At 45.3% G+C, this 15,549-nt stretch overlaps 1 protein-coding gene across 4 annotated transcripts in view; it reads left to right on the top strand.

Moving 5' to 3' along the window:
• Positions 1-15,063, top strand: part of prkg1 (protein kinase cGMP-dependent 1) — a gene marked incomplete at its 5' end in the record, with an annotated part of 198,903 nt that extends 183,840 nt beyond the window's left edge. For all 4 annotated transcript variants that reach the window (XM_080788787.1, XM_080788789.1, XM_080788788.1 and 1 more), the window contains 8 exons: positions 5,113-5,252; positions 6,499-6,588; positions 6,720-6,861; positions 7,139-7,302; positions 8,366-8,488; positions 9,098-9,160; positions 10,311-10,377; positions 11,090-15,063. In XM_080788787.1, coding sequence (XP_080644913.1) covers positions 5,113-5,252; positions 6,499-6,588; positions 6,720-6,861; positions 7,139-7,302; positions 8,366-8,488; positions 9,098-9,160; positions 10,311-10,377; positions 11,090-11,188 — 888 coding nt within the window. In that variant the 3' untranslated portion in view covers positions 11,189-15,063. The remainder of the gene's footprint in view (positions 1-5,112; positions 5,253-6,498; positions 6,589-6,719; positions 6,862-7,138; positions 7,303-8,365; positions 8,489-9,097; positions 9,161-10,310; positions 10,378-11,089) is intronic.
• Positions 15,064-15,549: the final 486 nt, after the last annotated feature.

Below are 15,549 nucleotides of genomic sequence, written 5' to 3' on the forward strand. Positions count from 1 at the left end.
AGCTAAAGCATGACATGATGCCAACACCAAAATGGGTTCCCGTTCAGAATGGGTTAAGAAAAGGTCAAGCTATTCATTTACCGTCTCTGCCGGACCTGTTCTCTGTCCTCGTCAATCATTCTGTTGATATGAATTCACGCTGCAGTAAAGCCATATCAAAAAATTGCAGGTATTAATAGATTTTGGATCCACATAAAACTGGAGTCAGTGAAGCCAACATTCTGTCCTGCTCTTAATGTCACTAGTAACACAACCTGGCGCACGCACACAAGCACGAATGCGTGTGCACACACACACACACACACACTCTTTCTCTCACGCACACGTTGCAGACACACAGTGTGTAGTCTGATATGGTGTACGCACTGGAGGAACTGTGTGAAAAGGTAGTCATGCAACTAGACCATAGACCCAACCAGATTACACCCCAACTCAACTATAGACTATAGAGCGGCCGGCGGCCGCTTCCATGTTTTCCAAGGAAGTCGTGCGCCCATTATAGCGCCTCCCCTGGTCGAATGTGGAATTCGATTTTTTTCCCAACTGACTTCTGTCCAGTCCCACGACGTTCCTATAGTGGGAAACCATGCGCCGGTTTCTGAAACGCAGTGCAATATGGCGACCGTGCGTGACCTCAGGATGAGCGTATACAAAAAACACACCCCTTCACGCAGGGTTTTACATGTGAGTCTTGTTCTCTTTGACATTGACTTTGACATTCAAGTGAAGGAAACATTATCACTCACTCCACCCTCTACCCGCCCTCCCTCTCGGTGCGCGCTGCCGTTCAGATATTTTTCCAGGTTCGCTCTCATCTATTTTTAGGGACAAAAATGTGAATGAAATGCTCTCCATTCCCGACGAATTCTGGTGCCAATTCAACATATACCCCATATAGGGTCATCCAGCGTCACGGGACACACCGTACAAAATACCACCGGTCATCAGACTCAGACACTTCTCATTGCGATGGTGTGTACATGACTTAAACCCATTTCGGAGCGGGAACCCCTTTTGGTGTTAGCATTGTGTTATGCTTTAGCTATTGAAAAATAGCAGATCTACAAGCTACGAGCTTGTAGGTCTGCTATTATTATTTTTTAATCGAAGAACGACATAGAAACATAGCTTTTTTCAGAAAACTGTCGGCGTGTAGAAGACATGTTTAGAATCCGATCTCGGGTCAAAATGGGTTAAACCCACGGATGCGCCAGCATATTTCAAAATATAGGCGCTTAGAGTGCCAGCAGATATGGCAGGTTTTACTCTGAAAGGTCCCCCCCCCCCCTTTCTGTCCCCCCCCCCCCCCCTCAAAAAAAAAAACGAGAGGCATAATCTTCCATTCTAAATGCTGAAGTCTCTCTAGAAGCATTTATATTCCAAACGAGATGCACGCTGAAGTCAGAAATGAAATGAAGACGGAACATTGTCCTTCTGGTGGCCGGAAAACCATGGAGAGTTCCCTAGATTATAGGAGTTATGCGAGCCATTCTTTCTGAGCCGTAAACAAGGACGTGAACGGCATGCAGCGTGCATGCGCGAAACAGCAAGGAGTACGGTGTACGGTGCAGAAGGAGATAATGGGGGTTTTTTTTGGTTTTTTTCTCGTTTTATATCAATAAAAAAGCCCTGAAGATGTCCAAGGCCACCTGCGGTTTGATTAGAAAAGACGTGTACACACGTCCAAGGCCAAAATTGTGTTAAGACCTTAGCTTTATTGTGTGTGTGTGTGTGTGTGTGTGTGTGTGTGTGTGTGTGTGTGTGTGTGTGTGTGTGTGTGTGTGTGTGTGTGTGTGTGTGTGTGTGTGTGTGTGTGTGTGTGTGTGTGTGTGTGTGTGTGTGTGTGTGTGTGTGTGTGTGTGTGTGTGTGTGTGTGTATAGTACTAGAATTTCGCGGCCCTAGGGGGAGGAGCTGAGAGCTATAGTGTGGCCAATTAGAAGACGGGGTGCGCACATGTTGGCTTGTGGGCACATCTTACTGCGCACACGTTTTCATTGGCTTGTGGGCACATCTTTTTCGCACGTGACATGTTTACACTTGTTATAATAGATACTGCACGTGTTTGTCTAATCCCTGCATGTGAAGCACGTATATGTCAAGCATGCCGCGTGTGAAACGAGTAGCCTATACAAGGGTGATACTTTTACAGCATTCTATACTTTGATTACACGACTCCCTCGGGATTCCATTTGAGATGCGGTTACCTTTACGCAAGGCCAACGCTGGCAACTCGACCCCCTCTGCATGCAGCAGGTTGTTTTTGGCAGCAAATTTTAGTTTTAGTCATATAGTCTTTGGACTGAAACTTCATTTAGTTTTAGCCACATTTTAGTCACCTGGAAATGTCTTAGTGTTGGTCTAGTTTTAGTCGACTAAATGTCATAAGATATCAGTCGACTAAATCTACAGGTGATTTAGTCAACTCAAATGTATTTTGGCGGGTGTTGATGCCGTCGTAATGAGTGTTTTTACACTTGCTGAAAATAGCCGATGTTGTGAGCTTGTAGATCAGCTGTTTTCAGCATGCAACCAAGTGTAAAATGACTTATACTGGATCTCTTGGCCACTAGTCCCTTCCTAACATTTTAGTCTAGTTTTTATTTGTCGACGAAATTTACAGTATATTTAGTCTTAGTTTTAGTCATCGTAGCTTAGTTTTCATTTCGTTTCCATTTGTTTTTGTCAGTGAAAAAAGGTAGTCGACGCACATTTTTCGTCTTAGTTTTAGTCGACGAAAACAACAGTGGCATGATGCAGTCATGTGAACGGCTTCCTGTCCTGTCCTGGCCTGTTATATAGCGCCACCAACAGGTGGATTTTTTTGCAAAACACATTTCTGGAACAAAATTGCCTCAAAGCATCCAATTGCCATCAATGGTGTATAGGAAAGAACAAATGGCACCCATTTCACATTGGCCTTTTATTATATAGCGCCACCAGGAGGCCACAACCTGACCTGCATGTGGAGACCCGTGCCCCGAGGGGAACTTCTTCTAGTTTAGTTCTCATTTAGTTTTCGTCAGTGAAAAGAAGTAGTCGGTGAACATTTTTCACCATAGTTTTATGATGAAAATATCCACACTTCGACAAATCGACAAACACATCGGTATATCTGCCGGTTTGAGTTGTTTTTAGATTAATCGGTTAATTCGATTAATCAATCAGACAAATCAATGAATCGGTCCGATTAATCGGTCTGTCTTTACAGATAAACAAGCCCACAGTAACAGCTTGAACAGATCTACAAGCTCACAATATTAAATATAAAAGGTATTTAAGTTAAATCTGACTTGCCTATAAGCCTGCAGTGCAGACGCCCCGTTACATGTATTTTTCAGAATGGACCAAATTATTATTAATTTTTCAATACAGAATGAGATCATAATATCGACATCGGTGATATCGGTTATCGGCCATAACAGCAATAATTAATTATATCGGATATCGATATCGGGCCAAAATGTCTCATCGGCACATCCCTATACTTAAAACGGACCTAAGATCATCGCTGAACTCAAATTATAACTGCTATATAGATTCCTATATACCCCCACCAACTTATACACCCCTCCCCTGCTTTCTCTGTAAACATACAGTACATATATAGCCCACACATATTGTTATGCGACTGGAGCATTTACCTTTTATGTAAATGTGTGTGATGCGTTGCTTTACATTGGAAGTTTTCAATGAATCAAGCAACGCTGATGCATGACTTCAGCTAATCGCACGCACGCACGCACACAGGACTGAAGGAATCCCCCAGCGTGGACAGATTAACATATTCAATTGCATAGCAGTGAATCAGGCTAGGGATCCCCCAACCCCAGCCCCCCCCCACACCCTGCCAAGGATATCCCAGAATGCCTCAGGATCTATTTTGAACCTTATCCTTGAAGGACAAACGGGGGCAGCTCACTAGCGCGTGTGTAGAGTGGCAGTCTGTCCGGGAAGCCAAAAGGTCCTCGGGTCGACCTCCCTGTCACTCCTCCTCCTCCTCCTCCTCCTCCTCCTTATTGCTTCATGTCCAAATTGTCCTTGAGCAAGACACCGAGCTCAGTGTGTGTGAATATGTATAGGTGCTGTGGAGATGGATGGATGTTTGTGTATACAGCTCGTGTTTTCCCTCTAAGGAGAGTTAAAAATATCTCCCAGGGGATTCTGGGAAATCCTTCCCACCTTGGCAGGGTGTGTGTGTGTGTGTGTGTGTGTGTGTGTGTGTGGGGGGGGGGGGGGGGGTTCCCTAGCCTACAGTAATTCCTTCTTTTTTAGGAAAACGGTAGAGTTTCACCTTCACTCCTCTCTCTACTCTAACCCCCCCCCCTCTCTCTCTCTCTCTCTCTCTACTATAACCTCTCTCTCTCTCTCTCTCTCTCTCTCTCTCTCTCTCTCTCTCTCTCTATGAGCACGTGGACAGTGATTGTGTCATATGGTCTATATGCAGACAGTTCAGAGGTCAAGGTTATTCATATCCATAGGGGGGAGCAACATGTAAACACGCCTTATGGAGGTTGTTATCACTGCGACGCAATGTGTTTACACACACGCGCACGCACACACACACACACAGTACGCAGAAGACACACAAGCACGCAGACGTACAGTACACACAGACACAGAAAGCATACCGGTATACACAAAGTACACACACAAGCCGATGCATATCTGAAAGTTAATGAGCGTGCCAAATCAAAAGGATTGACCTGTATACTGTATAGGCATCTCCGGATTTATAGTGTGATCAATACTGTCACCGACGATGATATACTAATTAAAGCTCTGTTCCATTTAGTGTGCAGGTGCGGTTCTCAAGCTTTTTTATTTTATTTCAAAGACCGGCCCCAGAACTCTAATTATAGACTCGTATATACGAGGCCATTTAATTGTATAACCCTCTCAAGAACAGAGCCTTCATCATTAGTATCATCGGCAACACCTGTGAAGGAAGTATATAGGGAAGTCCGGAGTTCTTTTCCAAAATGGAGTGTGTGCGCATGACGCCCTGCACATATCGCGTTGTCTTCTGCGTCACGGTATTGACGCCCTCCCCTCTGTGTGTGTGTGTGTGTGTGTGTGTGTGTGTGTTGTGTGTGTGTGTGTGTGCGTGCCAGGTGCAGCTGAAGAACGAGGAGGTGAAGACGTTTGCCATGAAGATCCTGAAGAAGCGCCACATCGTGGACACGAGGCAGCAGGAGCACATCCGCTCCGAGAAGCACATCATGACGGAGGCTCACTGCGACTTCGTCGTCAGGTATAGAGTAGCCCCTTAACCCATTCTGACCTGAGATCAGATTCATACGAGGTTTCCACTGGGACACACACTGGTCTGATTAACCCATTCTGACCTGAGATCAGATTCTAAAAATGTCAAGTCGTTCTTCGATTTTTTCAAAAATAGCAGACCTACAAGCTCGTAGCGCGCCACTCGGTGGTGCGCTATGAGCTTGTAGATCTGCTATTTTTCAATAGCTAAAGCATAACATGATGCTATAACACCAAAATGGGTTCCCGTTCAGAATGGGTTAGAGACTGTTTCACGTCAAAGGACCCCCAAAATGATATATACTCGTTATAGCCTCGCGAACCGCCCCGTTTGAAAACAATATATGCCAAGGACCCCCCCCCCATGAAAGAAGATGTGTACGGCTCTAGCAGTGATTTTCAAACATTCTCATCTCAAGGACCACCTTGAGCATTTCAAGGCAACATGGTGCCCCATTTAACACATTCTGACCCGAGATCAGATTCTAAAAAATGTCTTCTATACATCCTGACAGTTTTCCATTCTGACCCGAGATCAGATTCTATAAAAATGTCTTCTATGTCAGTCGCTCTACGATTTTTCAAAAATAGCAGACCTATACAAGCTCGTAGCGCGCCACTCGGTGGCGCGCTATGAGCTTGTAGATCTGCTATTTTTCAATAGCTAAAGCACGACATGATGCGAACACCAAAATGGGTTCCCGTTCAGAATGGGTTAACTCTGAGAGTGTACAAATGGAACCAAATGGACCCGTTATAGGGTCCATTTGTACACTCTCTCAGTTACAGACCCATAGCGTGCGTTTGGTTCCTAATTATCATTTAGCTGGGGACCCCTTGGAACTCTCATAAGGACCCCACTTTGGGAACCCCACAGGAAATTCTAATAAGGGAGATAAACCAGACCCAGAAGAAGCTAAAATGTGCCTGTATTATAATTAGATATTTGCCGTTTTTTGTATTTTATATTAAGCCATTAAGACCTGATGCTGATTCTACAACTGCCTTCTAAATCAATAGTTCTCAAACAAGACACATATGAGCCAATTATAATGTCAGAAAAAGAACAAAAAACCTTGTCCAATCAAAACACTGTGTGTGTGTGTGTGTGTGTGTGTGTGTGTGTGTGTGTGCGTTTGCGTGTGCGTGCGTGCGTGCGCGTGTGTGTGTGTGTGTGTGTGTGTGTGTGCGCGTGCGTGTGTGTGCGTGCATGTGCGTGCGCGTGCGTGCGCCAGGTTGTATAGGACCTTTAAGGACAGTAAATATCTGTACATGTTGATGGAAGCGTGTCTGGGTGGAGAGCTGTGGACCATACTGAGAGACAGGTACGTGCACATGCACACACACACACGTGTGCGCACACACACACCATATTTACAGGCATTCCAGCCAATCTGCTGAGCTTGACGGGAGTGTGCGTGCGTGTGTGTGTGTGCGTGCACTGTGCACTGTGCAGGGGTTCATTCGAGGACTCCACCACACGGTTCTACACGGCGTGCGTGGTGGAGGCGTTCTCCTACCTTCACTCTAAAGGGATCATCTACCGAGACCTGAAACCGGAGAACCTCATCCTGGACAGCAGAGGATACGCCAAGCTGGTATACCTCTCCTCTCCTCTCCTCTCCTCTCCTCTCCTCTCCTCTCCTCTCCTCTCCTCTCCTCTCCTCTCCTCTCCTCTCCTCTCCTCTCCTCTCCTCTCCTCTCCTCTCCTCTCCTCTCCTCTCCTCCCCCTCCCCTCCCCTACTCTACTCTACTCTACTCTACTCTCTTACTTCACTTCACTTCACTTCACTTCACTTTAGCAGTTATTTGCCTTTATGTTTTTGCCTATACTCGTGCTAAAAACCGTACTGCGTGGTGCGTGTGGTCGTTCAGGTGGACTTTGGCTTCGCCAAGAAGATCGGCTTCGGGAAGAAGACCTGGACGTTCTGCGGGACTCCGGAGTACGTCGCTCCGGAGATCATCCTGAACAAAGGTCACGACCTCTCGGCCGACTACTGGTCCCTGGGCATCCTGATGTTTGAGCTGCTGACCGGCAGGTGGGCGGGGCCTATAGTGAACACGTTAGAACTGAGTCGTACACAAAAATAGCAGATCTACAAGCTCGTAGCGTGCCACCGAGGTGGCGCGCTACGAGCTTGTAGGTCTGCTATTTTTGAAAAATCATTTTTTGAACCTGATCTCGGGTCAGAATGGGTTAAGACCTGAGGCTGATTCTACAAATCGGTAGTTCTCACACTTTCGAGATTTAATTCATTAACTCTATTGACTCTGCTGCCCTTTAACTTGGTGTGCATTCATTTCAGACGCTGACAGTCACCACTTAGGCCCCTTTTCCACCGGGGGTTGAACCGGTCACTTATTCTTTCTCCCTGCTAAATATTGAACCAGTTCAGAGTGTTTCCACTGAAAATGAGTTGGTTTCCGAACTATAAACGTTCGTTCCCAATGTGAACCACAAAAACGGCGGTTCAGCTTTGTAATTTTACACGCAGCGCTTTGTGAACCGAGACGATACGAGTGGGTGTGTCAGTATAGGTTGGAACTTGTCAGTGGGTTGGAACTTGGGAGGACGCAGAACACAGCGACACACGCTACAGATATTCGATGCGATCAACCATATCTTTGAACAGAAATACGTTTACATTAATTGCCAACGCAAACATTGAAACGATCCAAATGTACGCGGATGCATCGCGATCCAGAATCCAGCGGAGACTCGCGGGGCGTTATAATAACTTGTAACCCTGACGTCACAACCTCGTGGATACTGCTCACATCGGTCCGTGTTGTGCAACGCCCTCGGGGCGTCTGCGGGCATGACGGATCCTTCTCCTTTTTCAACATTTTGTGTTTAGGTATAAATAGCGCCACCAAATGAACCGGCCGTCAATCTGTTGGAAATGCAGCCGGTTCGCGACCGGTTCGCAAAAAAAAAGCACCAAGGTTTCGGAACGGCACTGGTTCTGAACCGAAGTTCTTTTGGTGGAAAAAGGTGGCCTTAGTGGCCGCTTTGAATCGGTCTCACCACCTGGGTCAAATGTTCCTCTCTGTCCTATACTCTCTCTCTCTCTCTCTCTCTCTCTCTCTCTCTCTCTCCAGTCCTCCATTCACGGGTCCTGATCCTATGAAGACGTACAACATCATCCTGAGAGGCATCGACATGGTGGAGTTCCCCAAGAAGATCCACAAGAACGCTGCCAACCTCATCAAGAAGCTCTGCAGGTAGACAGGTACACACACAGGCAGGCAGGCAGGCAGGCAGGCAGGCGGGCAGGCGGGCGGGCGGGCGGGCGGGCGGGCGGGCGGGCGGGCGGGCGGGCGGGCGGGCGGGCGGGCGGGCGGACGGACGGACGGACGGACGGACGGACGGACGTACAAACACAGACAGACAGACGTACAAACACAGACAGACAGACGTACAAACACAGACAGACAGACGTACAAACACAGACAGACAGACGTACAAACACAGACAGACAGACGTACAAACACAGACAGACAGACGTACAAACACAGACAGACAGACGTACAAACACAGACAGACAGACGTACAAACACAGACAGACAGACGTACAAACACAGACAGACAGACGTACAAACACAGACAGACATGCACGTAGAGAAAGACATATATGAAGGTTCACCGGCAGATATGGTACAGAGGCCTTTTCTTAAGCACTTAAGCCCTATATACTTTTTTTTTTACAGCAAATACTGAAAATAGATGATCTACAAGCTCACACAACATGCTCAGAGTCGAAACGTACAGATTTTTTACATTCATTGTATTTAAAATGTCTATTTTAAGATGTTGTTATGTTGTGCCGACAGAGACAACCCTTCAGAGAGACTGGGCAACCTAAAGAACGGAGTAAAGGACATCCAGAAGCACAAGTCAGTCCACACGGCTTCTCACGGACGCATGGACAGCTCGTCGCTTGGCCCATTCTGACCTGAGATCAGATTTAAAGAAAATGTCATCCTGACAGTTTTCATTCTGACCTGAGATCAGATTTAAAAGAAAATCTTCTATGTCAGTCGCTCTTCGATTTTTCTAAAATATAGCAGACCTACAAGCTCGTAGCGCGCCACTCGGTGGCGCGCTATGAGCTTGTAGATCTGCTATTTTTCAATAGCTAAAGCATAACATAATGCTAACACCAAAATGGGTTCCCGATCAAAATGGGTTAATTGACACATGTTAGCTTGCAATTAAAAAAAGATATGCCATGCAATGGAGAAGAAGAGAAATTGTCTGTTTTTAACCCATTTTGACCCGAGATCAGATTCTAAAAAATGTCTTCTACATCCTGACAGTTTTCTGAAAAAGCTATGTTTCTATAGAAACATAGATCTGCTATTTTTCAATAGCTAAAGCATAACGTATTGCTAACACCAAAAGGGGTTCCCGCCCCCAAAATGGGTTTAAAACAGCTTGTTGCTTCTCAAACATTTCATGTCATGGACCCTCAAATAAAATGGACACATGTTAGCTTGCGATAAAAAAAAAAGATATGCCATGCATGGAGAAGAAGAGAATTTTTTGTTTTAACAGCTATTCAGCCATCTTGCCAGCAAGGTGCTACCTACTGTACTGTAGGTGATACTTCCCATAGACAGCCTATTCATCCAAACAGAAAAGTCCTATCTAATTATATTAAACGATGTCAAAATCTCCCAACATTGCAGCTGTGTAGGGAAAGCTTGAATTATCCTCTTTCAATCTGTAAAGTGTTTCGTAAATGAAAGATCCACCGTAGACATTTTATGAGCTACTTCCTGGTAAGAAATTCCTTGCATGTGATTTTCTTTTTTTAAGTGTTGGCGTTTGGAAGCGCTGTTTGCTGCTGCTGTTTACTTTGAGGTTTAGTGAGGTCACCTCACTTCACTTCACTGTTTGATTTTCTTATTTATTTCTATTTAACTGTAGTCTGCGCCGGTGTAGTGTTGGTGATCCGACACATGTATTACTCTTAATATTCTTATTCATTTGATTTGTTTAGTGGGTCAATAAACTCTCTCTCTCTCTCTCTCTCTCTCTCAGGTGGTTTGAAGTGTTCAACTGGGACGGTTTAAGGAAAGGGACGCTGACTCCTCCCATCATACCTGATGTAAGACAGCTCACTCAAAGTGGAATTATTCAAGTTTGTAATTTAAAATGAAAAGGACAGCTGATTAACACGATATGTATTATTTCTCATCTGCTATTATTATTATTATTATTATTATTACTATTATCATTTTATCTCAGCATTAGCAAAACTATTACTACCTGTACTGCACAGTGCCTGTACTAGTTTTAGTATTGTGTTCTAATCATCATCATCATCATCACCTTGTCCGAAGGTGTCCTCTCCTACAGACACCAGTAACTAGTTTTAGTACTAGTGTGTTCTAATCATCGTCATCTTGTCCTCATGGGTTGTCCTCTCCTACAGAGTACAGACACCAGTGACTGTACTAGTTTCATGTGTGTTCTAATCATCGTCATCTTCTCCCCAGGTGTCCTCTCCTACAGAGTACAGACACCAGTAACTGTAATAGTTTTAGTACTGTGTGTTCTAATCATCGTCATCTTGTCCCCTGGTGTCCTCTCCTACAGAGTACAGACACCAGTAACTGTACTAGTTTCATGTGTGTTCTAATCATCGTCATCTTGTCCCCAGGTGTCCTCTCCTACAGAGTACAGACACCAGTAACTGTACTAGTTTCATGTGTGTTCTAATCATCGTCATCTTGTCCCCAGGTGTCCTCTCCTACAGACACCAGTAAATGTACTATTTTTAGTACTGTGTGTTCTAATCATCGTCATCTTGTCCCCAGGTGTCCTCTCCTACAGACACCAGTAACTTTGACAACTTCCCAGAGGACGCAGACGAGCCGCCCCCGGACGACATGTCAGGGTGGGACAAGGATTTTTAGACTCTTTTTGCCTGGTGGTGGGACAGTCCTAATTAAGGTGACACACAAACAGTTGACGGGGGGCGCTTTGAAACACCCCAAAGTGTCCTATAAGGGCAGTAAGAGCCAGTAAGTGCATTGTTTCTACATTATCGTATTTTATTTCATGTTTTTTTGTTTTTTTTTACTGCGACTGTCTTGGTATACCAGTTGGTGACACCACCAGCAGGAATGAAGGCGGTCGGGGAATCTCACAGCGCTTTTGTTTTTCATATTTACTCTGCGTGATGTCGACCGAACGAGACGTTACACTGACACACGCACACAGCACTTCTCACAGTGAGCCTTGTTTACCCATCAGCCCCTGCGGGACGTGAGAGGAACGCGTGCTATACGGGGGTTCTCTGCCGTGGGGGGGGGGGGACGGGGGGTATATGAAGCTTATCTGTTGTTGCTGCCAGTAGCCTTAATACCCCCAGACAGTATACTAAAAACTTCAGAGGAATCAATCGGGTTCGGACCGATCCACTCCACTCCACTAACAGGGACGAATAGTTTTCATAGTGCTCATGGGGGCCCGTGCCGCCTCCCCCACAGCCCCGCCTCCCCGCGGCTTGTCTTGTGTGAAGGTCTCACAGCCACACAACCACCGCTGCTGCTGCTGCTTGGTTTAGCCAGCGGAGGGCGGTGTTGGACAGTGTCCTTGACTGTCTTCAGTGCAGGTCAATTTTAACACCTCTTGGACGGCCCGGGGGAGAGGAGAGGTCCAAGAGGAGTTTTTAGGGATTCCCCCGAAAATCCTCATGGGGGGGGGGCCCGGGGGCCCCCATGAGGCCCCCACAGACTCTTCGTCCCTGACTCCACAAGTTGCGCGTCATTTCCGAAAGCGTCTGCGGTTGGTTCGGGACGCGGCTGGATCGCTGGGGCCCGGATTGGTTGTCGTAGTGGAGGAGGAGGAGGAGGGGGGGGGGAACTTCCAACGTCACCGTCACGCATCCCCCCCCCCCCCCCCTGACTGAAGACACTTCCGCAACGGTATAGACGTTAAAAAAAACAAATGAAAACATGCTTCTGGGGACGCGAATACCCATTTCCTCGGATTTGGCGCTGGAGGACGACGGTGTGCACTGCTGAGGAAGAAGTCGAGGAGGAGGCAAAAATGCAGTGCTTTGGGGGATTTTGGGCCAGTGCGGTCGGTGTGGTTCTCATTCTCAAACATTTGCACTTCAAAGGAGCCCTAAATGAATGTGTTTGACCCACACGGACACACAGCCTCCATCCTGAAAAGAAGAAGATTTGTGTCAAATGTTTCAAGAGTATTTTAATAGCCCCCCAGCTTGAGAACCTGGGACGCGTCGTGCACTCATAGACATCAAAAAGGGGGCCCTTTTTACCCGTCTGTAGAACAAACTGCCCTCTCCAGACAACGACTGCAGCGTCTACTGATGGTGAAAGAAATGCAAGTGCCACTCCGTTCCATGCCATGCCCGGAAGGCAGCATTCAGGAGAATAGCTTTTTTTTCCCCGAAAGTCTCCAGAACTGGGAAAAACACAGCATTTTGCAATTGAACAAATTTGTTTCTAAATCCATGTCGTCACTTGTCACACCTGCATCTCCAGTAGACAAAGAGTGCTGCTGGGTTGAGCTTGTAGATCTGCTGTTTTTCGCTATTTTTTGCTGCCAGGAGCCGTTATCGTCGACGATGCCTTTTTATTTTTTACGCTCACTTTTCTTTCCAGATTATTCTCTGTGTTGTATTATCTCGTGTTCTCGTGCATAGTGATATTGCTGTTGTCGGCCGCGTTGATGTTTGTGAATTGTACATACTGTACGCCGTGTTACTTTCTTACACAAATAAACACACAGGTTTGTAGTACACTGAAACGATTTCCCATAATCGCCGTGCACGGTCGGGGTGGAAACCTTGTATTTCCAAAACTGTTCCTTTTTTTAAAACAAAGTACTATAAAATAGTGAAAATAGCCGATCTATATAAGCTCTCTTTGTTGCATTTGTACAGAGACTGAGTAAAAACAAAAAAAGATGATTTTACTGTGTAAAGTAGTCTATTGTTATAATGCTCGTAAATCGGCCATTTTCGCTGGTTTTCTTCGACACTCTTGTATGTCAAACGAGGGCATTAACTTACAAAGTTTTGTACAAAAGAAAAGCATACAAAGTTGAGATGTGGAGATACAAGGCTTCTATATATATCTCAGTCATCCCTCCATTATTTTATTTATCACAGTGGTTCTCAAACGTTTTCATGTCAATGACCCCCACATTGACACGTATTAGCCCCCCATGGACGGACCCCCATTTGAAAATAATATTCCAGGGACCCCCGTAAGAGAAGATTTTCAAGGACCCCCCCAGTGTGCATTAGGCTATACAGGCTCCCATTTAATGGCAAGTTCATTTAACTCCGAGAGTGTACAAATGGAACCAAACCCATTAGGGTCCCTTTTGGTGATTCTTATACTAGGCCTATATCTATCATTTAGCCGGGGACCCCCAGGCACTCCCTCAAGGACCCCTGGCTGGGGGTCCCCCGGACCCCACTTCGGGGAACCACATGCTTTATCATATCATTAGAAAGCTGTGAGTGTATTGGAAAGGTTTTATTTTTATTTATTTTTTTGCATTTTTAAAAGGCTTGTTTTATACGTGGTTCCGAATGCCTCAAACAAGACAGAATTCACTCTTGTTTTGTTTTGTTTGAGAAAGATTTCATCCTTTCCATGTGTTCTAATAAGTTGGTTAAATCTATCTACACCACCTGTGTCACTCTAAAAGAGCATGCCGCACAGCACAGGGCTGTTTTCCTTTATGGCCACAAGAGGGCAGCGTGTTGCTGTATTCACACAAGAGTACAGAATGAAATTCAAACAATTCTAGATAGATCAAATTATAAACTTGGTACGCACGCACACAAGCACACACACACACCCTATAGCCTACTAAGAAGTGCAATTACAATACATATTTTAACTGATTATATTTTGAGTGACCAAAAATCTATGTAAATGTATAGCGATGAGATGTAGCCGACGAGAGGCCTGGGAAATTCCCCACCCTGTCAGGTGAAAAGAAGCAGCTTGGACTCCTCATGCATAGAAGGAAGCATGAGGTCAGTCTCTTCCCCCCCTCCCCCCAGGTTGGCAGAGGAAGTGTAAGCGCCCAGGATGACATTAGATAATTGACACTTGGGTGAAAAAATGGTTGAAGAAATCGTGGGATAAAAATGATAGAGAAAGAAAGAAAAAAAAACACAGTCACAGTCCCGCCCCCTTGCAGGACGACGACAGGCCCATGGAATATAATTCACCATTCATTTTCCCCATAGACAAGTATTTATTTAAAGATCTATAATATAAGCCTCGAACAAAGCCAACTCCGGTCGTGACAAATCGTGACGACAAACACAATATTTGGGGGAATTATTTCCTGGGCCTGTCGTCGTCATGGAAGGGGGTGGGACTGCAAATCAGGCCCTTAGTCACCTTAAAGATGGAGTGACGTGATTTTTTTTTTGCTCCAGTTTTTTTAATGTGTTTACGAGATGACAGTACTTCATTAGACCCCTTGGAGTGGTTGTTATATGTGCAATGAAGTCTTCCCTTTGTATTTAGGGTTTCTTCCGGAAACAGTCAAACGTGCCAATGAAAAATAGTGATATAGTGACATCACAATATCACCCCTCCCCCCTTTATCATACAACCACAGCTGTGGGTGTGGCTTCAGGTGGAATGATTTTACCGTGCAAAGTATATTCGTGTATATATGTATGAACTGTTATATACTAGAATTTCGCCCGGCTTCGCCGGGCTCATCCCAGTGTCGTTGCAATAACAGAAAGTGTTTTTTATTTCTCATAAATACGCAAACATGGTGAAACAACTACAGTCACAGAGAGCAGTGGCAAGGTAGCTGCTGCCTGCTAACGATGCAAACAACAGCCTTGCCTGTCGTGTGTGTGTGTGTGTGTGGGGGGGGGGGATAGCACTAATTTTCGACATTTTACTGTGTCATAAATATGTACATCTGTAGCCTATATTGTGATTACATTTGACCGTACATTTGACTCTTGTGTTATATTCTTGTGAAATATTCAGTAAAGTATTGTGGTGAAATATTCACCCCAAGTTGATAAGATATGCAGAGAATATAATAGCAAGAAGCCCCAGTTTGAAATGCATTAGGCCACAGACCCCCATTTGATACCATTTGCTCTCTGGGAAAATCAGGGTCCATTTGGTTCCATTTGTATGCTCTTGGAGTATGATGACTGTGCTAACAGTATTATCATCAAATATGTCTCAGTTTGAAGATTCAAAAAAACATATTTCATATGTGTGAGCTTGTAAAGTCGAACGTTCAA

Source organism: Protomyctophum bolini, assembly GCF_963924005.1.
Source record: "Protomyctophum bolini genome assembly, chromosome: 18".
Taxonomy (NCBI): Eukaryota; Metazoa; Chordata; class Actinopteri; order Myctophiformes; family Myctophidae; genus Protomyctophum; species Protomyctophum bolini.